Raw genomic sequence first — 25,279 nt, 5'->3', positions numbered from 1 at the left:
CTGTGGCTCAAGTGGTAGAGCACTAGCCTTGAGCTGAAGAGCTGAGGGACAGCACCCAGGCCCAGAGTTCAGGCCCCACGACTGGACCCAAAAAACAAAAACTTCTTTACTACTAAAAGTACTTGCATTTTCAAAGGAAATTTTGTTTAAATGAACCTCTAATTGACAGGAACACAAATTTTCTAAAAGTTCTGTGTGTATATGTCAGGATTTTTTTTTTTTTTTTTTTTGCCAATCCTGGGGTTTGAACTCAGGGCACTGTCCCTGAGCTTCTGTTGCTCAAGGATAGTGCTCTACCACTTGAGCCACAGCACCCTTTGTGGCTTTTTCTTTTTATGTGATACTGAGGAATCTAACCCAGGGATTCATGCATGCTAGGGCAAGCACTCTACCACTAAGCCACATTCCCAGCCCAGGATTTAAAAAAAAAAAAAAACAAAAAAACGGAGATTGGTGGTAATGTTGGTGATCCCATTTTTACAGCTTTGGCTAAAAATCTCCCAACTGTAACCTGAGCAGTCCTCTTGAATAAAAATTATGCCAAAAATTGAAGATCTCATTTTTATTCAGATCTGTTTATTCTTCTCTGTTAAGATGGATATCAAACAACCCCTTAAATTCGAGTCATGCATATGACATAGCATACTACGTGTGCTAACCTCTAAAATAATTTGAGGGGTAGAGGTATGGCTCAGGTGGTACAGTGCTTTCCTAGTAGTACAAAGCCCTGAGTTGTGTGGAGACCTTCAGGTTTAGGATGTAGCTGAGTGGTACATGTGCAGTGCCCTGGCTTCTGTCCCTAGCACGAGGAAGGGAGAAGAACAATATATGTCTGAAAGCTCTCTTTTTTGCAAAGTAGCAGAAACCACATCATATAAATATATAATTGCTAATCTTGAATATTCTTTAATACCCTTTCAAGTAATTGCAGAAAAAAACCTTTACCACTTTGAAAGTAAAATATCTTCATTTTTAGAACCAGTTTTACCTCAAAGATATAATCACTTTGGTCTCATAACTCCAATATGGAACACTCAGAATCAGAGACAATGTAATGCTCCTTTTCATATGCAGAATCAAGTTATTGCATTAAATGTAAACTTACCAACTAAAGTAGTACTATTTGAAGCTGGCACATACCTGTAATTCCAGCATTTGAGAGACTGAGACAGAAGTATTCCTAGTTCAAGGCCAGTGTGGGCTACATAGTGAAACCCTGCCAAAAATAAAAAACAGGGGGGCCATGTATTCTGTGTTCTTACCTAAATGCCTGCTAGGTTTAAGCAGTTGGCTCAGGCCTATAATCCTAGCTCAGGAGGCTGAGATCTAAGGATCACAGTTCAAAGCCAGCCCAGGCAGGAAAGTCCAGGAGAGTCTTATTTCCAATAAACCACTCAAAAACTGGAAGTGGTGCTGTGACTCAAAGTGGTAGAGCACTAGCCTTAAGCAGAACTCAGGGACAGCACCCAGGCCCTGAATTCAACCCTCACAACTGACCTAAATAAATAAATAAATCACAAGACCATTTAATGATACATAGAATCAAGCTGGTGAAATGCTTATTTAAAAGAAATGATTATATAGTCAGTGTATCCCAGTGATATTTTGAAAGCTACTTTAATCCAAGATAATATGTTTTGCTGTGAATCATAAGTATTCTATATTGGAAATTTGGACAAAGTCAGTGACTTAGACTAGTCCAGTAAACCTAAACTAGTGTTCTTCACAATTACATGTAAAAGAATTAGATTCCATAATACCTGTCTTTATGTAGTATGTAAATTGGACATTTGTGAACTTTAAGAGTTGTACATTGTAAAACCACCCTACATGGTACCAAAGCTGTGGTCAGATATTATTGGCCAGTTTTTATACAGAAAATTTTTCTTAATTCCTATACTTTTGTAGAATATTGTCTAATTGAAGTAAGTAGCAGTTTAGATAGAGTATACTTTCCTAACTATTAAGATTTAGGTTAACCTAAGTTTTATCAAAGCTATCTTTCTCTTAGGCGTAACAAAACTTCTGATTTAAAATGGACCTGTGGGTCATTCTCACTCAGGAACTCAAAAGTTGGCAGCATAGCAGGGTACAGTCTATTCCAGACTACTAAATTGTTCTCGCTGTGCCCTTTCACATGATAGGAAACTGCTTGGGATCTTTTTTTTTTAATACATAATTACTGTTTTAAAGCACTCTAATTATTTGAGTGTTGAGTGCCATTTGAGTCATTAGATATGCTATTAATTGTTTAATACAGAAGAGGAACAAAACTGCAGCAGGAAGCATTTTGTTTTGTCATTCATCTGAAATATGCAAGTTTTAATGTATTCATTTATTTGTAAGCCTGTACAATTATCAAGTTTTATTTTGGGGGATAAAACCACATTGACTCTTAAAACATAGTGCTTTTCTATTTTTGTAAAGTTAGGTATGGCTTTGTTTCTTTTAGCAAAACAGTCTTGTAAGATTCCACTAATCTCTCTCATCTAGTTGTATATGCTATAGTTTTCTATAATGATAACTTTTCATGAGGAATGTTTCATTACCTAAATCCACTTTACCAAATAGCAATTCTTATTCTTAGGTACTTGTCTATGAAGATTATAGATGTTAACAGGTCATATACTTTGATTACAAAAAATTTAATTTTCTTCTGTCCTACATCTCATTTTTGGATTCTTACCAACGGAATGCAATGCAAGACACTAAAAAGAGGTCCTGCTTCATGAAATATTGGAAATTTTAAAACAATGGATTTCAGCCATTTGTGACATAGAATTATTTTCCCTTTATTTTTTCCCAAACCCTTTTTTCTTTCTTCCTCCCCACCCCCACCCCCAAAATAACAACAGCAAAAGCCTACATGTGGCTTTCTAGTACTTTAGAAAACAACCTTTTCCTCTCTTTGGTTGGGAGCTGTCAGGTTTAGAGCTTCGCAGGGTTTGACATGGTCAATTTTACACAAATTATGTGTTAGCTAGAAAACTGAGGGACATTCTTTACCTACCAAACCATGACATTGTAATACCTTAATAATAAAAATTGTTGAAAAGTGTCTCTGCTGAATGGATTTTCTTACACCATCTGGTTGTCATTGGTTTTTTTTTTGTTATTGCTTTCATTTAAAATGTGCTGATGATCTTGTTTTTATTCCGTAGCATTGAACAGATGGGTTGATTATTCTTTTCAGATATTAATAAGGCAGCGGAAAGAAGAAATATGAATACGGCTCCATCAAGACCCAGCCCCACACGAAGGTAAAGTACCCTGAAGCAGTCAGTGAGTTACCTTGGGAGAGTTGGGCTCTGGGGAGTTAAGCCCAACTTCGTACGTCAAAGGTCTTTTCTGCCCCCCAACAAATCAGAAACGCTCAAGCAAACAATAAGAACATGAACCTGTATGACGGGCCTTGCTCAAGCTTTTTTAAAACACATCAGGAGATGCAGAGGAAGCTTTGTGTTTTCCGTGGCAAGCCCAGCAAGTTCAGCTTGCAACATGAGTTGCAGGCAAGTGGAAGAGGATAAACCTCTGTCTTTGCCCCGTTCACATGTCAATGGGAGCCTCCAAAGCAGTAGGAATGCCCCAGGGTCGCTGGTGTATGCCATGCTGCATTGCAGCAGGCAGCAGAGATTCGACTCTTCATTCCAAATGGCTGCCGGTCCAGATGTTAACTCGGGTTTATTGGAAAGAGCTGCTTGAGAGATTGCTGCCGTGCCTGTGCTGCAGATCCCCTGTGCTTGCATGCTTGGGTTACCTGTTTGAGGGGAAATAAAAAGGGCAATACATCCCACCTCTTAAAAGTCTCCCTTTTTCTTAGCTTTCCTGGAAATAGGGGGCATTCCTGGAATGTACCCTTCAGTATGTATAAAAGAGGTAATCCTGGTGTGTACCCTCAACGTACAAATTAAATTGGCCCTTTCTTTCATGGAAGAATATTACCAATGTTGTCATTTACACCAAAGAACAGTATATTATATCCAAACTCTGTGTTTCATAACAACACACAAGTGGACATTTGTGCAGTTGGGTATGGACTGCAGATATGTATGATGTGTCATGTCTGGTATCTCTTCCAGGTTTAAGTGAATACTCAGTATGGATTTTGCCTTTGCCCTCCAGTAAAATACCATTTTCCACAGAAACTACATACCTAATTTATATCCCACAGAAAATTACATTTCCTAGAGTAAGCTAAACACTGCAAAACACAGTGAAATCTTGTACTGATATCACCACAGGATCTGGGGAAATGCCCAACTAAGCATATACACATAATATATAGCTGTTTGCTTTTGATCAAAAACACCTATATATTTTGTCATCTACTTACACAAAAGAATGACTTGCGTAATTCCTGTGTATACTCCTACTTGGATATAAAGGGAAGGTGATTTCCAGTTACTAAAAATACATTATATGTATGTGCTCTGCAGAGTTTGTGCAGACCCTAGGGGTAAGGAAATGCTGATTTCAGGTGGATTCTTTGTTTATTCTGCTCACTCAGAAGTATAACTATAGTAACACCATAGCTGTCAGGTGGATGCTCTGTATCCTGGTTTTATTGCAGAAGTGAGCATATACATTAGTATCTTTTCTAACCATAAGTATACCTGTAGCTTACAACAACAATACTGGTTGATTTGTTGGCATATGTGATTAGCAGAGTACATAAAATACCTTCTTCCATTAGGTTGCATCTAATTATGCTGCAAATTTAGGGCATTCCCATCTGTATTGTTCCTCATTAAACATGCAATTGGGGGACGAAGATGGTCAGAAATACAAGCCTCCTGTTGGAAGCTACAATTGCCAAATGGGTTGAAAAGAAACTTGATGTGTGTCCAATTGCCAAAAGGCACTAATGTGTAACTTTCTAAACAAAGCAGGAGGAGTTATGGAATTTCTAACTAATAACATAAGTGACTCCACTAGTAAAATCTTCCCACTCTGTTATCTCTATAAGGCATGTAATCTGTTTGTAATGTTATTTGTGTTTTTGAAGAAGGAAAATAAAAGTAGTTCTTTATTTAGACTGGCGGCATGGCTCAAGTAATAGAGTGCCAGCCAGGAGCAAAAAGCCTAATGAGAGCAAGAGAGGGCCCTGAGTTCAAGCCCTTGTACCAACACACAGACATACACATACACACAGCATGTCGATGTTTTTTTCCGCTTGAAATTAAGAGGGTGTTTTATTCATCAATTAACCTGTTGCTTTTACATTGCTACTTGATTATAGATACTCAAAATTGCAGTTTTAGAATCTCTGGTTACTGGGGCATTAAACTAAAAAGATTAATTTTAGCCTAGCCTAAAGTACAACTCCATAATTTCATCTATAAGTGAATAGGCTTATGCTTTTTTACAAAAATATATTTCCACAAATAACCTTTTCAAATGAGCTTCTTACCAGGTAGTGCAAATATAAATATATACAAGTCATTATATACCTCTAAAATGTCACCTTTCTCAGAACTAAGTTATAAAAGGAGGTCATTTAGGTTTGGATAAAGCAGTGACTTCCTTTTATATTAGTAACCAATAGAAGGGATAGCTAGGCTAATATAATTTGATCAGTAATCAGTGTTCCCTTTGCAGTATGTCTCTGTGTTCCTCAGTATGTTATTAACATGATGCAGCCATGCTTATTTACCCCCAGGGAAGAAGGATAGTCACATATAGTAAAATTTGTTCTGAGCAAGGTGAGTCTGATAAAGCTACTTTCTATTTATATATGTGGACATGCCAAAATTAAATCCTTCTAAAGTATTAACTGATGTTATTTTTTAATGTAATAAATGAAATAAGAAAAAGAAAAAAAATCATTCTGAGTGAAAGGTCTTGGGATTTTACCATTATTTAAAAAAAAAACAAACATCTCGGAGCTGGGCACTGGTGGCTCCTGCCTGTAATCCTAGCTACTTAGAAGGCTGAGATCTGAGGGTCATGGTTTCAAGTCAGCCCAGGCAGGAAAATCTGACAGCTCATCTCCAATTAATGACAAAAAAAAAAAAAAAAAGCCGGAATTGGAATTGTAGTTCAAGTGGTAGAAAACTCAGGAATGATGCCCAGGCCCTAGTTCAAGCCCCAGGGTTGGCACATGTGTGCGCGTGTGTGTGCACGTGAGCATGCGCACACACACACACACAAACACCAGGGCTGGTATGCTGTTGAACAACTACAATCCCAGCCTCTTGAGAGATGGAGACAGGAAGATTGTGAAATTGGGCCAGCCCCAGAAAAGCAAAAGCAAAAAGGGCTTAATTGGTAAAATGCTTAGCTAGCATGCACGAGCCCTGGGTTCAAACCCCAGTATCACAGAGGAAAAAAGTCCAGACAAATTGAACATTGTATTCAAAATAAAGCAGTTTCAGAAACATGGTAGCTCAAGGTACCAAGCTACATGGGAAGCAGACACGGAGGATTGTCATTCAAGACCAGCCTGAGCATAAAAATCCTCAACTCTTAACCAAAGGCTGGGTGCATTGCTACACAGCTGTTATCCCAGCTGTAGGGAAGCACAATGCCTGGACATAGTGTCACATGCATGTCATCCCCATTAGCATGGGAAGTGCAAGTAGGAGAATCACCACAGGCATAAAACATGACCCTTCCTCAAAAGCTTGAGGTTTGTCTCCAATGATAGAGCAGCCAACTAGTAAATGTGGGGCCCTGAGTATGCACTAGCATTTGGTCATTTGCTCTGATCATACTTTATGTCTTGAAATAGCTAGTACCCCAATAGAACAAAAGTAAAAATGCAACAAGTAGGAAAGATGAGTGACTGGTTAACCTGTAAGGGGCTAATCACTTACCTGAGAGTGTACTATTTATTTGGATACTTCCAGTTAAAGCCTTGACATGATTAAAAATGTACCAGTAACCAAAATGCCTTCATTTGGCAGCCCTAATGAGCCATAGAGGATGCCTTGTTCATAAGGAGAAAAGCAAACTCACTTACCTTTATACCTCAGTGCTTCTTACTTTTAATAAGAAAATTGCCTGGTGCTGGTGGCTCACGCCTGTAATCCTAGCTACTCAGGAGGCTGAGATCTGAGGATCACTGTAAAAAGCCAGCCCGGGCAGGAAAGTCTGTGAGACTCTTATCTCCAATAAACCACTAGAAAACCGGAAGTGGTGCTATGGCTCAAGCGGTAGAGCGCTCGCCTTGAGCTGAAGAGCTGAGGGACAGCACCCAAGCCCAGAGTTCAAGCCCCACGACCGACCCCCTAAAAAAAATCTTAATAAGAAAATTGTCTTTAAACATACTGACAAGACCTTTATAGCACCTTGGTTTACTGGACTTTAATGCTGAATGTCAAAACACCTAGATATATCCTTGGGAATTTTCACAAGATTATCACCTCTTCAAGTGTCTCTGTAAACCACAGTTCTGGCTTTGCTCTGTGATGTGCTTCCCTAGTGACTCCAACTGTCACAGTTTAACTCTGACAGTGTTGGCCCAACCAAGCACTGAACTCTGCATGAGGGATCCCTACTGGATCACATTTTAGCCTAATTCCTAACAATTTAATCCTTGGACCACATGTTGGACTGCTTTGTGTATATTGCATAGTGACTGTACCAGTTGTCGCATGTTGATCCTGAGTATTAGCATTATCCTAAAAATGATGGATCTTCATTCACTAAATCATGATTCTGATTATGTCTTAGACATTCTCAGTAGCTATCATCAGTACAACACTAGCAAGCTCAGTCTTGTGTCATGAATGTATGCATACTCGGCCTCCAAGTATTAGCAGTAAGTGCATTTCCTAAACCTTCCCATATGACCTACAGAAGAACAAGTAGATTTACTTTTCTAAATCAAAGCTTTGAGGAGGATTGTGAAAGATAGTAAACATGGCAGCTCTGGTGGAAGTCAGTGGGAATTGGCTCATCACAAGTAGCTTGGCTATGGAGACATTTCCAACATGGCTTCAAGTGCTTTCTATTTGCCCATAGGGCCTTCAATAATTCCTTGCTCCTTGGGTGTGAGATAGCCCTAACAATAGATGGGCCTCACTATGTCTCAGGCTATGCATGATCTACAACAACACTTGAAGAATGAACAATTCTCAGCAAGTACCATCTCCACCAACAGAAACACCATATTTGGACTTGCCTGCTTCCTAGGGAAAATGCATGGGCACTTAACGAATTTTGGATCTGTGATGTACACTATATGCCACCTGCAGCCCATGGCACAGTTCTGCACAAGTCATATCTCTAACAGCATGGAGCCATCATGGTGGGGATTCAGCATTGTACAGCAACCAGCATTTAGTTAATATTTGTGGACAATATCAGAAACTGGGAATCCTAAGAAAATATGTTCTCAGAGTCAAAAGACTTGCCCTCCAAAGGAAAATATTCCAGTGAACAGAAAGGAAGAAAGGACAACCTGTCCTCCTCAGAAAAGAGAAAAAGATGAAGACCTTTCTCCCTGACCAGTATAGCCAAAGCCAACCACCTCTCTGGATCTGAGGTTTCAGAGGCTTGATGAAGAGCAGCTCCAGTCAGTCTTCTAGGATGACTGTCAGTTCTTGGTCTGTAAGCTCGCAAATGCCTACTACTCAACAAGCTCCTTTAGTCCCCAGCAAGAGAAGCACAACTACCAGCCATCTGAGCCATGGTTTTTCCTTCACCTGTCCCTCCTTTACCTCTAAAATGTTTCCCAGTGATATGGTTGTATTTTTCTCAAAGTGAAGAACATTTGCCTCTTTCCCCTGCTTAATAGGAACTTGACAGCAAAACTTTACTTGTGTTTGCCACCTGCTTCAGTTTGTGGACTGTAGTGCTGAAATTAACTGCTGTTCATTTTCTTTTTAGCTCTTAGTTACCTGGTACTTGAGGGTATGCTGCACTGGTTTTCCTTAGTAATGCACCTCCTGTGATGATACTGTGACTGTACTGTGCTCCAGAGGCTTGCTTGTAGCCTACTTCCTGAGGTCAAGCTTCTCATGCAGGACGCTCCGCACATTCAGCATCCTGTACACTGTGCCACCCTTTTCTTAGCTGTGTTCTTGTTTGGGGAAAGATGGTAGGGTCAGTAACAGGAGCCTTTTTCCTCTGAGAAGTTCTTTGTTTGGGTCCCAAAGTGACCCTAAAAGGATTTTTGTTTGCTTTTATCTCCAGAACAGCAGTATGGAAGACCATTGTTCATCTTTTGGAAAAAGGAAAAGAGCTTTACCCTTTCATTTTAAAAGTAATTTTCTTTCTTGTCCCTATTACCACTGTTCCTTTGGTTCTTTTTCCTTTATGATTGTCACCTCTTACAGTTTCATCCTGAAGGCAATTGAAAGAAAATTAGTGGTTGAGTTGTACGTGGACTTAGGTTACATTGAGTGTCTTGTTTTAATATACTGGAGACATGGACCCAGACTTAGTCAAAATAGGATATAATCGTTCTACAGGGTTAGACTCCTGACAGGTAAGTAAAATTACAAGCTCACAACTATAATCCTGGCTACTTAGGAGGTTGAGTTCTGAGGAACATGGTTCAAAAGTAGCTTAGGCCATCTGAGAACCTCATCTCCAATTAACCACACACACGTGCGCGCGCACGCGTGCGCACTCGGTAAAATGGGGCTTTGGCTCAAGTGGTAGAACAACAGCCTAGAGGAAAAAGAAAAAAAGCTAAGGGACAACAACCAGCCTGAATTCAAGCCCCTATCCTGGCACAAGAGAGAACCATGGGGTTTGTCATCACAGCTCAATAGTAGAGCACTTGCTAATACATACAAGGCCCTGAGTTCCATCTCCAGAACATTAAAAATAACTAAAGAGAATAAACATGGCATGTATAATTGTCCTAAGTCTGAAAAACACACAGTGACATGATGTTCTTAACCATATTCCAGCAGCCCAAGGCTTTGTGTGTGGTCTGTGGTCTGTCAGGTTCATGATATTTCAGCCCTGATTGCCAAGAACACTTGAAATCTGATTCCACCTCTAATGACAACTTCCAACTGTTCCCCAAGGCAGGTTTATTCACTAATCATTAATAATCCAAAAATACTTTCCACTTGTCACTTCTTATTGGATCTTGAATTTTGCCCCTACTGTACACTATATCTTACGTTACATATGTTAAGAGGATTAGTTGATAGAATAGGGAAAGTTGGAATAATCATTAAGAACTAATGTTTACTGTCATATTTAAATTCCCATTTAAATGCCATGTTTGCTTCACAGCAAGAATAGTAGTGTACCTTCAAATATGAAAAGACGTGTGTGCCTGTAGTGCCAACTGATTGAAAGACTGAGACAGATCATCCGAGCTGAGGTCAAAATCAGCCTGGGCAAACATAGCACCTCCATCTCAAATGAATACATAAATGTGTAGAAACAAGGACTTCCCCTATAGAAGTGCAATTGGCATTTAAATTGTTTTTCTGTACCTGTAAAGGTGAAGTTTCCCACCAAGCTGATGACATTGTAAGGAATTCCTTGTACGTATAGTTGTAAATGACAGAAGAACAAAACATAGTATAAGCTGCTCCTAGTGACTTACAGTTTAGAAAATAATTCAGCTCATGAAATATTTTACTAAATTCCTACCAGAGAATACTGTTTGGTAGGAAAGCAGTGGACACAAGTACACTCGAGCACTGCTTAATGAAGAGACTGTGTTCTGAGAAGATGTTAAGTGATTCTGTTTGTGAGCATAATAGGGTATATGACTACAACATCACTTGGTGACATAAATCTTATGGAAGCTCTTGAGCAAAACATAGTACATGATTAATTACAAGACAGTTTAATAATTGCAGTATTAGAAGTATGTACAGGAGTGAGCTTCATTTAGCATATTTATAGAGCGTCTCCTATGTGTCAGAGATACTGCTACCTGGTGGATATATAGTACAAAGACAAATGGATAGTTTGTGTAGAACTTGCAATCCAGTAGGATAGACTACTGGATTAGGGAGTAAATTATAGTTCTGCCAAAACATGGAAAAACTGCAAATTCACTCCTGCTTTTCAAGTGAAGAAAGTAGGAAAGATCTAGGTAATTCACAGATGAAAGGCTCATAGGCAAGAAAGTGGAGAGGAAACATGAGGTTGGAGAAGATGGAAACCAAGATCATTCAGGATCTACCTAGGCCTGGTAGAGATTTTGGAATGAATTCTAAATTCTTGGAAAGTAATGAAGGGTTTTACATGTTTGGTTGGGTGGGTAAGGTCATTGTGCATTGGCCATCAGTGTTACTAGTGGAGGTAAAATGAGCAGAAGTGACACCAGTTTTGGAGAGAGGAAGAAAAAACAAGAGGAAGTGTGGTTGGAAGAGAATAAAGCTTGAAGGGAAGGATGACATCTCGTTTCCTGGCTTAAGCTACTGCACTTGCCATTTTCTGGGGTAAGAAGGACTGAAGAAGGAGCCTATTTGTTAGTGAAAATTAAAGAGTTCGGGGCTGGGTGCCAGTTTCTCATGCCTGTAATCTAGCTGCTCAGGAGCCTGAGATCTGAGGATCTTGGTTTGAAGCAAGCCGGGGCAGAAAAATCCCCCTGAGACTCTTATCTCCAGTTAACCACTCAAACCGAAGTGGCACTGTGGTTTAAGTGGTAGAGCAGTAGTCTTGAGCATAAAGAGGCTCAGGGTTAGCACCCAGGCCCTAAATTCAAGCCCTATAACCAACCAAACAACAAAGAGTTTTGGGGAAGGTTTTACAGGGGAGGTATTCTGTAAAGTTTGTCAGACATAAGACATTATGCAAAGGTAAATGCCATATCAAGAGAGAGAGATTTAAAAAAATTACCTGAGAAATTGGCTGGGAGGGTGGCTCAGTGGTAGAGTGCTTGCCTTGCATGTATGAGGCCCTAGGTTTGATTCCTCAGCACCACATAAGCAGAAAAAAACAGAAGTGGCGCTGTGGCTCAAGTGGTAGAGTGCTAGCCTTGAGCTGAAGAGCTGAGGGACAGCCAGGCCCAGAGTTCAGGCCCCACAACTGACCCCAAAAATAAAAATTACCTGAGAATTGAACAAGGAGAAATCAGCAGTTACTAAGAGTTGGGAAGATTGCCTGGAAGACATAGAACATACACTTGTCCATGGGGATTGCATGGGGTTTAGATTAGGAAAACTATTCCAATAGAAAAATTATATGAATAAAAATATTGAGACTAGCCAGGTGCCGGTGGCTCACACCTGTAGTCCTAGCTACTCAGGAGGCTGAGATCTGAGAATCGCAGTTCAAAGCCAGCTTGGGGAGGAAAGTCCATGAGACCTCTAGTAAACCACCAGAAAACAGGAAGTGGCACTGTGGCTCAAGTGGTAGAGTGCTAGCCTAGAGGTAAAGAGATGAGGTGCAGTGCCTAGTCCCAGAGTTAAGCTCCACGACTGACCAAAAACAAAAAAAACTGAGACTATGTGAAGCCATAAGAATATCCTGTATAAAAATGAGAAGATTGAAAAAGGGGAAGGTAATCCTAATGAACTAGATTGTTATATATTGCTTCCTGGGGTCATGAGATCCAAGCTGAGGTTGATATAGATGGAAATGCACCTTTTAGGATAGTAGTGGTATTTATGTGTTGGATGAGTTGGATTCCAGATTTGTTTTTGTTTTGATAGAGGTTTTTGGAAATGTGGTGCTAGCATAGAAATAAGGGCCTGGAGCGGGCATATAAATCTAGAGGGGATGGGGGAAAAAAATGAGCAGAACTCGTACTAAATAGGAATGGAGGAGAACTCAAAGTTAACTTCCTAGAATTAAGCTTTGGTAACCAAAAAGATTTGGGGCAGAAGTGAGAAAGAAATGAGACTAAGTTAGAATGGGAAATTTATTTTAAATGTGTTAGGAAAAGTTTCCAGTAGAGAGTAGTAGTCATAAAGAACATTGAAGTCAGAGCAGACACATGTATCCCTGACTTTCAACACTTAAGAACAAAACAAAAAACCTTGGGCTGGGAAGGTGGCTTAGTGGTAGAGCGCTTGCCTCACATGCATGAGACCCTGGGTTCGATCAGCACCACATAAGCAGAAATAGCTGGAAGTGACGCCGTGACTCAAGTGGTAGAGTACCAGCCTTGAGCTGAAGAGCTGAGGGACAGCGTCCAGCCAGGCCCAGAGTTAAAGCCCCACAACCAGGTCGGGGGGGTTGCGGGTCAAGAAGAATCGTTCATAATCCATTAATGTGTGTAACATAGTATGCTTGGCTTGGTTTCTATTTCCTTGATTGTCCTACTAGATACTTTGAGTGATTTTTTTTTTTAAAGATGACCCCTTGGGTTGCTTTATATGAGATTGTGTCTTTTGTTCTTTTTGCTCTGTTCTTTTTTTTTTTCTTCATAAGTGTTGGCCCTTCCTATGTACTTCCCCTTTGTAAAGTCTCTTTCAGACAAGTCTGATGGGAGAAAATAGATTTTGGGGGAAAGGTACTTTCACTTTGAAGACCTATTGAAACATGATAATTTGGCATGTAAATACTGAGTTACACCCTGAACTCTGAATGATACTATGACCCTCGTCAAATTCTTTGGGATTTGATCATGCATTGTCTCTTTGATGTCATCGTTTGAGATTCTAGAATGTTCTCAACCTTATTTTCTGGCCAGACAAGTTACTGTGCCTAAAATTTCAGTCATGTTCTCACTGTCATGTTTTAGAGAAAAATACTTGGAGGGTGGAGACTTCTATGAAGAGCTGAAAGGTTGGCTACTTACAGTTTCATTGTCTTAGCATCTTCTTGCTGCTTCCCACAGAGATCCATATGGCTTTGGAGATAGTCGAGATTCAAGGCGTGATCGATCTCCGATTCGGGGAAGTCCAAGGAGAGAGCCAAGGGATGGCAGAAATGGCCGAGATGCCCGGGATAGAGACATTCGAGACCTACGGGACCACAGAGATAGCAGAGACATTCGGGATCACAGAGATAGCAGAAGTATGCGTGATGCTCGGGACATGAGGGATCTCAGAGGCTTTCGTGATCTAAGAGACTCTAGAGATTTTCGAGATCACCGGGACCCCATGTATGACCGATACAGAGACATAAGGGATTCCCGAGACCCAATGTATAGGTATGTACCCTTTCTCCCCAATACTGCATACTTTCCTGTTGCTAAACTAATTAAAAGGCTCGTTAAGGACAATGACATCAGTCTTCTATTTCCAGTGTACTATATACAGTGTTGAATTTTGCTGAATGTGATGAATTAATGCTTAGTGAATAAATCTGGATCTTTGTGACAACATCATCAAATGAAAACAGAAGTGGAAGAGAAAACAAAACCGAGATGTTGAAGTAGCTATTAAATGCATGGAAGATAATAGCATTAGTCATCATAAAATGTCAATGAAATGCCTCTTCACACCTAGGATGGTTATATTCTTTTTCCAGAAACATAGAAAATAGTATTAGTTATAAAATTATAAGAAATTGGAACTTTCATACTGTGAAATGTAAAAATGGCAGATAGTTACTTGTGGGAAACAGCTTGCCAGCTACTTAAAAAAAAATTGAAAAAAAGGACTCAGTTACACAGGAATAGATATAACAGAACCATACCCACAAGCTAAAAGGTAGAAACAATCAGCCCCTCTGAAAAGTAAAGCAAAATGGTTTGGAAGTGTGACTCAAGTGGGAGAGCCCCTGCCTACCAAGCAGGAAGCCCTAATTTTAAACTCCCGTATTGTTTTTTAAAAGTTAAAATGACAAATTCTTGTTACAAGTTTTACTACAGTGTTAAAAAAGCATAAGGAAGCTACTGAGGCTCATACCTGTAATCCTGGCTACTCAGGAACCTGAATTCTGAGGATTAATATTTCAAATTTGTCCAGACAGATGAATCAAGACTCCTGTTCCTCCACTTAACCAGCACAGAGTTGGAAGCAGAGCTGTGCCCCAGGTGTTGAATGTACCAGCCTTGCTCAAAAAAAGCCACATGAGACCACGACAAGCCCCAGTACTGGCACCAATGGACAAAAAGAGAAGGGGACATGAGATGTTCCTCAAAATAAATACGTTATTTTGCATTTATTACATATTGTGGCCTATGCTGAGCTTTTTATACATATTCCATTCCATTTTTTTTAAGTATAATCATAGCCACAGAAATGATAACCAATGAGTCCCAGATACAAGTCTCATTTGTCTAACACCAGAATCTTGTGTCTTAGAGGGACCTAGGTCTTAAGAATTCTGTTTTTTTTTTTTTATTTTTTGTTTTGTTTTGTCGGTTGTGGGGCTTGAACTCTGGGCCTGGGCACTGCCCCTCAACTCTTCAGCTCAAGGCTAGCACTCTTTACTTGAGCTACAGAGCCACTTCCGGTTCTCTGGTGGTTTATTGGAGATAATAGTCTCATGGTCTTTCCTACCTGGGCTGGCTTTGAACTGCGATCCTCAGGTTTCAGCCTTCAAGTAGTTAGGATTACAGGCATGAGCCACTGGCGCCCGGCAAGAATTCTGGTTTTTATAAAATAGGATAAAGTTTTAACTTTGTGAAAATTTTCTCAACTTTTCAGGAGAGAAGGCTCTTATGACCGATACCTGCGGATGGATGACTATTGCAGGAGAAAGGATGACGCTTACTTTGACCGGTACAGAGACAGCTTTGATGGACGAGGCCCCCCTGGCCCAGAAAGTCAGTCTCGTGCAAAAGGTAAAAGAGGAGAAATGTTATGTTTCTATTACCAGTGGAACACTTTACAAAAGAAGAAGAGGTAACTACTTGGGTTAATGACTTGGCTAAACAAGTTCATCAAAAGAGAAAACAGGCCTGTATACTGGTTGCTCACACCTATAATCTTAGTTACTCAGAAGGTTGCAATTTGAAGCTAGCCTTGGACTCCCATCCAGCAAAAAGCAGGGCTAGAGATACGGCTCAAGTAGAAGAGCTCCAGGAAAACATGAAGCCATAAGTTAAAACTTCAGTGTGGCTAAAAAAGAATGGAACTGTAGTTACATGCTGCTTTTTTGCCCATTGACCAGATAGCCTTTTTTAAATCACATGAGTTTTTATCATTTTTATTTACTATATCTTTAATACTTTTTTTTTTGGTGCCAGTCCTAGAGCTTGAACTCAGTGCCTGGGTGCTGTCCCTAAAGTTTTATTACTCAAAGCTAGCACTTGACACCTGAACCACACCTCCACTTCTGGCTGATTATAAAGATTTTTATATTATTTCATACAGACTTGGCCAAGTAGAGATGGTTAAGAACCTCATTTTTAATTGGTTACAAAAATTTAATCACTTGCCTTTTGGTTAAGATCAAGTGTAATAAAACTTTGTCACTTTTTTTTGGGGGGGGGACGTCATTCATGGGGGTTGAACTCAGGGCCGAGGCACTGTCCCTGAGCTCTTTTGCTCAAGGCTAGCCACAGCACCACTTCTGATTTTCTGGTGGTTAATTGGAAATAAGAGTTTCAAGGACTTTTCCTGCCTGGGCTGGCTTTGAGCCATGATCCTCAGATGTCAGCCTCCTGAGGAGCTGGGATTACAGACGTGATCTACTAGCACCCAGCATGTCACTCATTTTGTCCAAACAGAAATGTACATTTGAATAATAAAATTCTATCAAATTCACTGAAAATTAAAAGAGTAGCAATAGCATTGACTAACTAATATGTAGAGAAATAGGCACTGGTTGATCCTCCCTTTTTTTTCTTTTTTCTTTACTTAGTTCCTTTGTTTTTGTCTCAGACAGGGACTTGAACTCCATATTGGATTCTTTCACTCATTGGCTGGCACCACCTGAGCCACACCTTTAACCTCTGTTATTTTTTCCAGTACTGTGACTTGAGTTCAGGGCCTCACACTCTTGCTTGGCTTTTTTGCTTAAGGCTCTATCATTTGCACCATACCTCCATGTCCCAATCTTTTTCTTAAGTATAAATTTATAACACTTTCTAGAAGTATGTATCAGCCAAAGAATGAAAGAAAGAGACTGTGCCCCTTGATCCAACAGCCTCCTTTTAATGAACTTATAATAAGCAGTAATAATAGTGGTTATTTTGGGGAAGTAGATTTGAAGATTGGTTGATTCAGAATCCTGTGACTTATTTTATAAGAAGATAGTCTTTATTTAAGTTTTTCCCTCTGGTATCTTGTAGAGCGTTTGAAACGTGAGGAACGGCGTAGAGAAGAGCTTTATCGTCAATATTTTGAGGAAATTCAAAGACGCTTTGATGCTGAGAGACCTGTGGACTGTTCTGTGATTGTGGTCAACAAGCAGACTAAGTAAGAACCCTTTGCCTAGCTCTAGTGAGAAGAGTCAACACAGAAATTGAGATTCCAACTTAGTAGCTCTGTTGACAACTTGGGCTATTCTGATATTACATAAGTATAAGGCAGAGTTTTTTGAGCTGTTGGTGACAGAAAACCCAATTCAAATTGGCTTTATCTTCAAAGGAGCAATTTTTAAGTTTGCTTGACTGGGAAACTCAGGCTACATCCAGGGTCAAACTGTATCATCAAGACTTGTTTCTCCTGGTACCTCTGCATGGCTTCCTTGGTGTTGCCCTCATTCTCATGGCACTGGAGAGCAGAATGGCACTGGCCTAGTTGTGTCTCATCTTAGCTCCGCAAACCTACTGGAAAGAGAGCTGTTCTATCCCAGTACTGCTACTGAAAATCTACAGTTGTTTTTATTAAATTCCCCAGGTTTACTTTCTATCCATGATCCTGTCACTTTGGCGAGGGCTAAAGCCTGTTCTTATCCCTAGAGCTCAGGTGGGCTAGGCCGTCTAGAACCATGCAAGCTGCAAGTAAGAATGAGGGTAGCCACTAGCCCAGAAAAGCAGTAGCTCCCCCTTGGTGGGGCACCTGAGATCCCTCATAATTGAAAAGCAGCTCTCTGCATTTGTCAGCCAAGAATGAAGCCTGCTTTGTGACAGGCCCCTGGCGTTGCAGAAGTGTTAGGTGTCCACGCTAACCAAGCAAGAGTTTATAGCACTGTTCCCTTCTATCTCTTCACATTCTCTCCTTGAGGACGTAAGGGAGAAGGGGGCAGAGCAGCTTGCAGGCTTGATAGGTGCTATGTTCTCTTTCCCAGACGGTCAGTAAATAAATTCATGTGTTTTCTTGCAGTTTGGGGTTAAAGAGCTAATTTCAAGGCAGTGACTAGGGAAATAGGTGTTGAGACACCAAGTGGCAGGCTTGCCTTGTTCAGAGACATGCTATTTTGAATATAGGTAGCTTTTTCTGGGCGCATGACAATAGCTTTCATTTTCTGAGCACTTTGTACTACCCCATGCTAGGTACTTTTATACAAATTATTTTTAATCTTCATAGCAATTATATCCCATGTTGTTATTATTTGTACTGGAGCTATAATGGTTTAATAAGCAGATACACACATCGCCTTCCACTATGTGGAACTCAGTCTAGTTGAGAAGATGACAAAAATAAGTATATAAGTGAAGAATCCTAATGAGAGCATGGCAATCTGATTTAGATTGAAGGAGAAGTCAAGGAAATGACATAGGAGTTGAGCTATATTATTCCCATTTCATTGGTTCAAGATGAGAAGTACATCTGATAAAAGGTAAAGGGACTTGCTTAAAGCTTCACGGCATTGCAAGCAAATGTTAAGGCCGCAATCCAAAGCAGTCTTTGTTGCACTGAAGCCAGCGCTTTTTGAGCTGTACTATGTAGGCTCCCAAAGGTAGGGAGCACCAAGTGTTAGGTAGCAGGTTTGTGTTAAGGAAGAATTGACCACTGGACTAGAGAGTCAAGAGAAAGAAGGGTATTAAATACTGTGCCACTGGAAACACCTGTGTGAGCTCAGGCAAGTCACACAGTTCTAGAATCTTTGGAGCCTCATGGGCACTGAAGGTGGCCTAGAGTTTGAGTTCTGTGTAGGAGCATGTGCAACTGGCACAGTAGCATACAGATTGTTGGTGAGGGACTATTTACCTGGAACCTGTTTGTTCTTACAGAGATTATGCTGAGTCTGTTGGGAGGAAGGTCCGAGACCTAGGCATGGTTGTAGACTTGATCTTCCTAAACACAGAAGTGTCACTGTCACAAGCCTTGGAGGATGTTAGCAGGGGAGGGTCTCCCTTTGCTATTGTCATCACCCAGCAACACCAGATTCACCGTTCTTGTACGGTCAACATCATGTTTGGAACTCCACAAGGTAGGAAGGCCCAAGTAGGTCAGAATCCTAGAAGTAGTTACTAGTACATTCATTCTGTACCATATTCATAAGAAGTAGGTTTGGAGCAAATAATTTGTGTATTTCACTTGGAATATGGTAGGGTCCTTCTCTGTGTGTACTGGGAGGTTCTCACATAGTCATTGCCTTGTCTCTCATTCTCCTCATTCTCTGTGATGCAGTGCTGGGCCTGCTGTTCACTCAGTTATTAGCAGTGTACAATAAGTATCTTGGGAAAATATAACAACCAGCTCTTGTGTAAGGTGAGATTTGTAGCATTTGCCAGTTTCTGTAGTGTAAATACTCCCACTGTGTCCCATTTTAAGCTACAACATGAAGTCACTGAGGGGAGAATTGGAAAGAAATACACACAGTTGGCTCACCTGTGGTATCCAGCTCTGGCATGCGTATGGCACATACTGCACTGAACATGATGGAATCCTTGTTTTCACAGTGTACTGGAGAGGTGAACAGAGGAGCTGTGAGAATAGGGGAAGGTTCTGAGCCCCTAAGAGGTACACAACAGGACAAGTCCTCCAAAGTAGCTTTTAGTGTTTTGATCCCTAAGCAGTGAGACTCAATCATCTCATACCCTGCTCAGGGATCCTCCTCTAGGCTCCTCCAGCCTAGATGTTTCCTTTCACCCCATACCCCACACCCAGACTCTTGTTTTGGCCTGACCATTGTACCTGTACGTGGCCATGGAATACATAGTGATTTCCAGGGGGGAGTTTGTTCTAGGTGTCTGAGCACATACACGGAAGGTTCTGGCCAAAAGCCCTTTGACCACTGGTAGGAAAGGGAGGTTATTTAGGGCCACAAGTAGATTTTAATTCATTACTTTTGAACTGATGAATTAAAAAACAGTAGGGCAGATCTCTCCCAAGGAGCACAGTGGAGAGCCAGGCTGTACAGAGGGCTTTTTGGCCTCCTGCTGCTGGTCTAGAGACTGCTGGGCCTACCTCCTGCAGCTACTCCCCACATGGTCTGTTTGAATCTGCAGGAGCCTGTCATGTTTCTTTGGTTTTTACTACAAGTCTGTGATCTAGGAATTTCCCCCAAAAGAAATAGCTCTCTACAAAGGCCCAAGTGCTCCCCACCAAAGATTCCGACTCACCTCTCAGCTCCTTCCCAGCCCCGCTCATACCACCTCACGTGGCTGTTGTCACTGAAATGGTTTTCTTTCTAGTCTAAGGAGGTTAGGAAGGACTTGGCAGAGGGCAGCAGGTGGGCACGCCCTCTCTCCTCATGGGAGAAAATCATTTGTGTCATTCCTTCCCACAGAGCATCGCAACATGCCCCAGGCAGATGCCATGGTGCTAGTGGCCAGAAATTATGAACGCTACAAGAATGAGTGCCGGGAGAAGGAACGTGAAGAGATTGCCAGACAGGCAGCCAAGATGGCTGATGAAGCCATCCTACAGGAAAGAGAGCGAGGAGGCCCTGAGGAGGGCGTGCGTGGAGGGCACCCTCCAGCCATCCAGAGCCTCATCAATCTGCTGGCAGATAACAGGTATCTCACTGCCGAAGAGACAGACAAGATCATCAACTATCTGCGAGAGAGAAAGGAGCGGCTTATGAGGAGCAGCACCGACTCTCTGCCTGGTGAGCTACGTGGCAGGGCCGAGGTGAAGTTCTGACTCTGCATTTCTCTAATCCCCAGGCTCTGTTGGGAGGGTGCCAGGCCCAGGGCTGATTGGGTGGGGAAGGGAAGGGAAGCCCATCTTTTGGGTTCTCCCATGGGCCATCCATACTGATAAAACTACTGTAATGATAATAACTTTAGATTTGGGTCCCGAATTCTCACCCCTATGTTGTTATTGTGGCAGTGGGGTGGATTAACATCGCTGGCTCCTTGGTAGCCAGGAGGGATGCCCTCATTTATTTATGCCCTTATTTATATACAGTTCTCCCAGGGAACAAGGCTGCTTTTTGTAAACAGTATATACCATAAAGTGGCCATTTTGGAAATTGATGTTATTGTCTGTACTGTGTGATTGATGTGACTATGATTGTTGTTCTTCCCTTGGCTACTAGGCCTCCTGCCCTTGGAGGTGCTTTCAACCAGATGCCTCCCTTCTGTCTTCCAGGCCCGATTTCCCGCCAATCACTCGGGGCGACCTCGGGTGCCTCGCTGAAGACACAGCCAAGCTCCCAGCCGCTCCAGAGCAGCCAAGTGCTCCCCTCCGCTACACCCACTCCAACTGCACCCCCCACCTCCCAGCAAGAGCTTCAGGCCAAAATCCTCAGCCTCTTCAATAGTGGCACAGTTGTGGCCAGCAGCAGCTCTACGTCCCCCTCAGTTGTTGCCGGAAACACACAGAACCAGAATTTTTCCACAGCAGCAAACAGCCAGCCTCAGCCAAGATCACAGGCCTCTGGCAGTCAGCCTCCAAACATTTTGGGACAGGCAGGATCTGCTCGGAACATGGGTCCCAGGCCTGGGGCTCCTACCCAAGGGCTCTTTGGCCAGCCTTCTAATCGCCTGACACCTGCCAGCAACATGGCTAGCCAGAGGCCTGTATCCTCCACAGGTATTAACTTTGACAATCCAAGTGTACAGAAGGCTCTGGACACTCTGATCCAGAGTGGCCCTGCTCTCTCCCACCTGGTTAGCCAAACTGCAGCACAGGTGGGGAGGCCCCAGGCCCCCATGGGATCTTACCAGAGGCATTACTGAGGCTAAACAGCTCCACTACTCCAGTCCCCTGGCCACCGCCCACCTCATTCTGAGTAGAGTTGTTTGGAGGATGTTTGTTGGCGCTCTCCAGGTCTACATCAAATGTCCTAAGTTGCTATCACCTGCTCCCTCTCCTGCCCAAGGCTGCGTTGCTTATTACTTACAGAATCAGAATTTATACTGCAATTGGGAGTATATTGTTTTTTGTTTTAGTAGAAAATAAATATCTCCGGGGTTGCTTGGGCAGTACAGGTGTGTGTGCTTGGTTTCTATGAGAATGAGTTTCTCTGGTCCTTGTCTGCTGGCTTTGGGAGAGGAAAGGAAGAAGCAAGTCCCAGCAAGGCTGCATCTGGAATGCCATGTGTCATATCAGTAACCACCACCTCTGTTCACTTGGAACCTACCAAGGCTTTCTCCTCACACGTCCAACAGAGCTGTGATGCCCACACTCACAGAGGAGCAGTCTCGGCAAGGAAGATGTGCTGTGCCCCCCCCCCCTCGTGGGGGCTGTGCTCCAGAACTCACCAGCTGCCTGCAGGCCACAGAAGGAGCTCTTCTGTCTGTGTCAGGGCAGTGATTTCTTCAGAGTTGGTTTGAGTCTTCGTTTTTTGTTTTTGTTTTGTTTTCATATCTTTGGAGAATCGCCAGTGGACTGGACAGCTCCATTTACCAACAGTTTGATGGGAACTGGGCTGAATCTGTGCTCACCCCTCTTCTCTGTAACAAGGTCAGCACCTGGAGGAGTTGGGCTGAGAAGATGGCTCTGGGCATCTGGCAGTGGACATCCAACATTTCAGTGATTTGGGCTTTTGGCTCAAAAACCTCAGGCTTGGGGGGGCGGGGGTTCTTACATGTTTTTTGAGCAGCAGGGTAGGGACCATTTTGATGTCAGACTTTGGGTACTTGAACATGTTCTTGATAAAGATGGTGTCCATAACTTTTGAGTCAGAATGAGATTATTGGAGAGAGGGTGGCTGGTTGCTGCTCTGAATGGAGCCAAAGGAAGCTGCCCTGTCCCTGGGGAACACTATGCTCACTAGAGCTCTGTGGATGGAGTCTTGGGTGGCCATGGCAGAGTGAGGAGGGCTGTGGCTGTACTGAATCCCGAACCAGTGGCTAGGCAAACGATAGTTTCTAATTTCAAGATCCTCGATGGCAGCAGTTAATGTTCTGGCCTGTTGGTGTTATATAGTGGGTTACTCCATCCCCTTTGGAACTCGTGTTATTTTAAAAAAAGAAATGAAATGATCACTTTTTAATTAAAATGAAAATGTCAGTGCTGTGTTCATCTTTCTTGCCTCATTGCAAGGAACTTTTCCAAGGGTGTGCTCCTTGTCCTCAGCCTGCGGCCAGCCAACTTGGGGCTTCATGTGCAGCTCACCTGCTACAGAGTGGGCATAGTTGACAGCGAAGGCCTGTGGCCACAATAGTGCTGGGTGGACAGCAGGTCCTCTTGTTCTGAGAGTAGAAGACAATTGTGAAAGTCTTTTCTGGATGACAGCTGGGATGGGATCTTGCTTGCATCTCCGTTGCTTCTGTCTTAGACACTGAACCTCAAAAGAGCCCTCCAGAGCCTTTATAATAAAGTTGGGGTAAGTGGCACAAACCTCTCTTAGGTTAGCAGCAACCAATGGTGACGGCAAGGCCGGACTTCCCTTAGAAATGGCTCACTGCCTCCCCGGTGGACACAGTGTGACTTGGCACCCAGGAAGTGCCTGTGGCCTAGGAGCCGCTCCACGCTAGGGCTTGGGCCCAGCCCAGGGATGGCCACACACCGCCTGTCAGCAGGGTTTGGGGTTTCTCCCGAATCCTCTGGGGAGCATCCAAATAGCACACCTCAGGCCATGAAGGGTATAATAAAATTATTTTTATTGCATTTTGTGCAGACGGGAGTCTAAAAAATTAATACAGTAAAAGCCTCAAAGCATTAAATGGGAGCATTCAACAATAAAGGAAAGAAGTGAGCCTCTCCTTTTCATATTGGCACAAAGAACACAAGATCAATACTGAGGCAGGATGCGGAATACTGAAACACTGAAAATTAAAGGCAGGCCTAATAATAGTAATAATTGTAATAATAAATACTCTTGATTTGGCTTGCAATCTCTCCTATTTACAAGGGTTTTCAACTTCATTGCATTGCCCTGCACATAGATCATCTAAAACAAAAGCAACACTATCACTACAAGGCTATTGAAATATTGCACTCAGAATAAAAGTCACTTGAATGGACATGAAACATCTAGCTACAGTGATTAGAAAGATAATTTGATGAGTGACGTGATAACATTCATAACAAATATTGCACATGTAGCACAGAGAACTCGGGTGTTTGTTGTGGGATGTTTGTCTCAACAGAAACTGCTCTTGCCAGCCAGACAGTCTGGGCCCAGATAGTGCAACTTTGGTACCCCAATTGGTGATACAGCCCCCTACCTTCTGCCCAGCCCACCACTTCAGCCTAGAAGCTGAGCCCCCTGGTTCTCCACGGGAGGTCTTTCAAAAGGATGCAGGAAGCTGTCAAACGCTTGGAACTTTCCACCCAGGGCGTGGACTAGTCAGGTCTCGGCCTGCGCCGAGCGGCAGACCTTCACACCTGCCTGGCCACACCTGACCCGGTTAGCTGGCCCCGGCTGCAGCGCTCTGCCCTGGGCTCGAAGGAAAGAAGGTGGTGAGGTCAGGAGCAGCCAGTGGCCCCGGCTCTGGAAAGGGGCAGGATGTCTAACTAGGCGCGTGGGTCAGGGCCCTGGGGCTGGAGGTCCCGTTCCCAGTCCCAGAAGGCGCTGGACGAGCATGCAGTGCCTGTCCCCCTCAGTGACCGTGCCCTGCGGAGGGGAGCAGGCCGAAAAAGCCTTCTCTAAGTTGGGCAGAAGACACCTCCGACGGACCCGGCGGGGGGCGCGGAAGCATCAAGCACTCGAGTTGGCGGAGCCGAAGGCCTTGGGTCCTAGTTTAGATGAGGGCGGAGCCGCGCTGAGAACCAAGCGCAAGTGACTGCGGCCTCCCCGGCCGGTGCCCGGGAGCCGGCGCCGGAGGTCCAGGCTCGGCCCCACCACGCCCGGACGAGCTGCAGCTGGGGAACTACGGACCGGGCTCGGGAGGAAGTGGAGGGGCGGGGCGGGGGCCTCACCCCGCTTCCTCTGCGTAGCTGGAGGGCGCCCCCTCCCGCTCCGAGATCTCAGTCTTTGGCGAGGAGCCACGGGGTCGGGGGAGCAGGCGACCAGCCGTCCGAGGAGAGACGCCTGCTCCCCCGCGAAGGCACCAGGGCGGGGCTTCCTCGGCGGCCGCGGGCTTCTCTCGGTGCCCCCGCCCCTCCCCGGGCCCCAACTCGCGTGAGAGCCGTCGGGAGGAGTCAGCGCGTCCGCGGGGGGCGAACCGGAAAGACCCGGGCCCCCTCGCCTCCCCGCCGTCCCCTCCTCGCCTCCGCCGGGAGCTGGAGGGGAGGGAGGGAAGCGGAGGGCGCGCCGGGGACGGGGAGGAGCGCCGGCGAGCGGGCCG

The 25,279-nt window shown here is 43.3% G+C and overlaps 1 protein-coding gene across 1 annotated transcript in view; it reads left to right on the top strand.

Annotated features, from left to right (window-relative positions):
* Ncoa5 (nuclear receptor coactivator 5) overlaps positions 1 to 23,057 on the top strand; it is a 39,344-nt gene extending 16,287 nt beyond the window's left edge. Inside the window, exons 2-8 of the mRNA XM_013011047.1 lie at positions 3,194 to 3,260; positions 13,709 to 14,023; positions 15,468 to 15,604; positions 17,057 to 17,183; positions 18,884 to 19,083; positions 20,386 to 20,706; positions 21,192 to 23,057. Coding sequence (XP_012866501.1) covers positions 3,223 to 3,260; positions 13,709 to 14,023; positions 15,468 to 15,604; positions 17,057 to 17,183; positions 18,884 to 19,083; positions 20,386 to 20,706; positions 21,192 to 21,781 — 1,728 coding nt within the window. The 5' untranslated portion in view covers positions 3,194 to 3,222 and the 3' untranslated portion in view covers positions 21,782 to 23,057. The remainder of the gene's footprint in view (positions 1 to 3,193; positions 3,261 to 13,708; positions 14,024 to 15,467; positions 15,605 to 17,056; positions 17,184 to 18,883; positions 19,084 to 20,385; positions 20,707 to 21,191) is intronic.
* The last annotated feature ends 2,222 nt before the right edge of the window (positions 23,058 to 25,279 follow it).

The sequence above is a fragment of the Dipodomys ordii genome, unplaced genomic scaffold (genome assembly GCF_000151885.1).
Source record: "Dipodomys ordii isolate 6190 unplaced genomic scaffold, Dord_2.0 Scaffold13, whole genome shotgun sequence".
Lineage (NCBI taxonomy): Eukaryota > Metazoa > Chordata > Mammalia > Rodentia > Heteromyidae > Dipodomys > Dipodomys ordii.
Note: the sequence above shows the minus strand (reverse complement) of the source record. Positions and strands in the feature narration are given on the sequence as shown.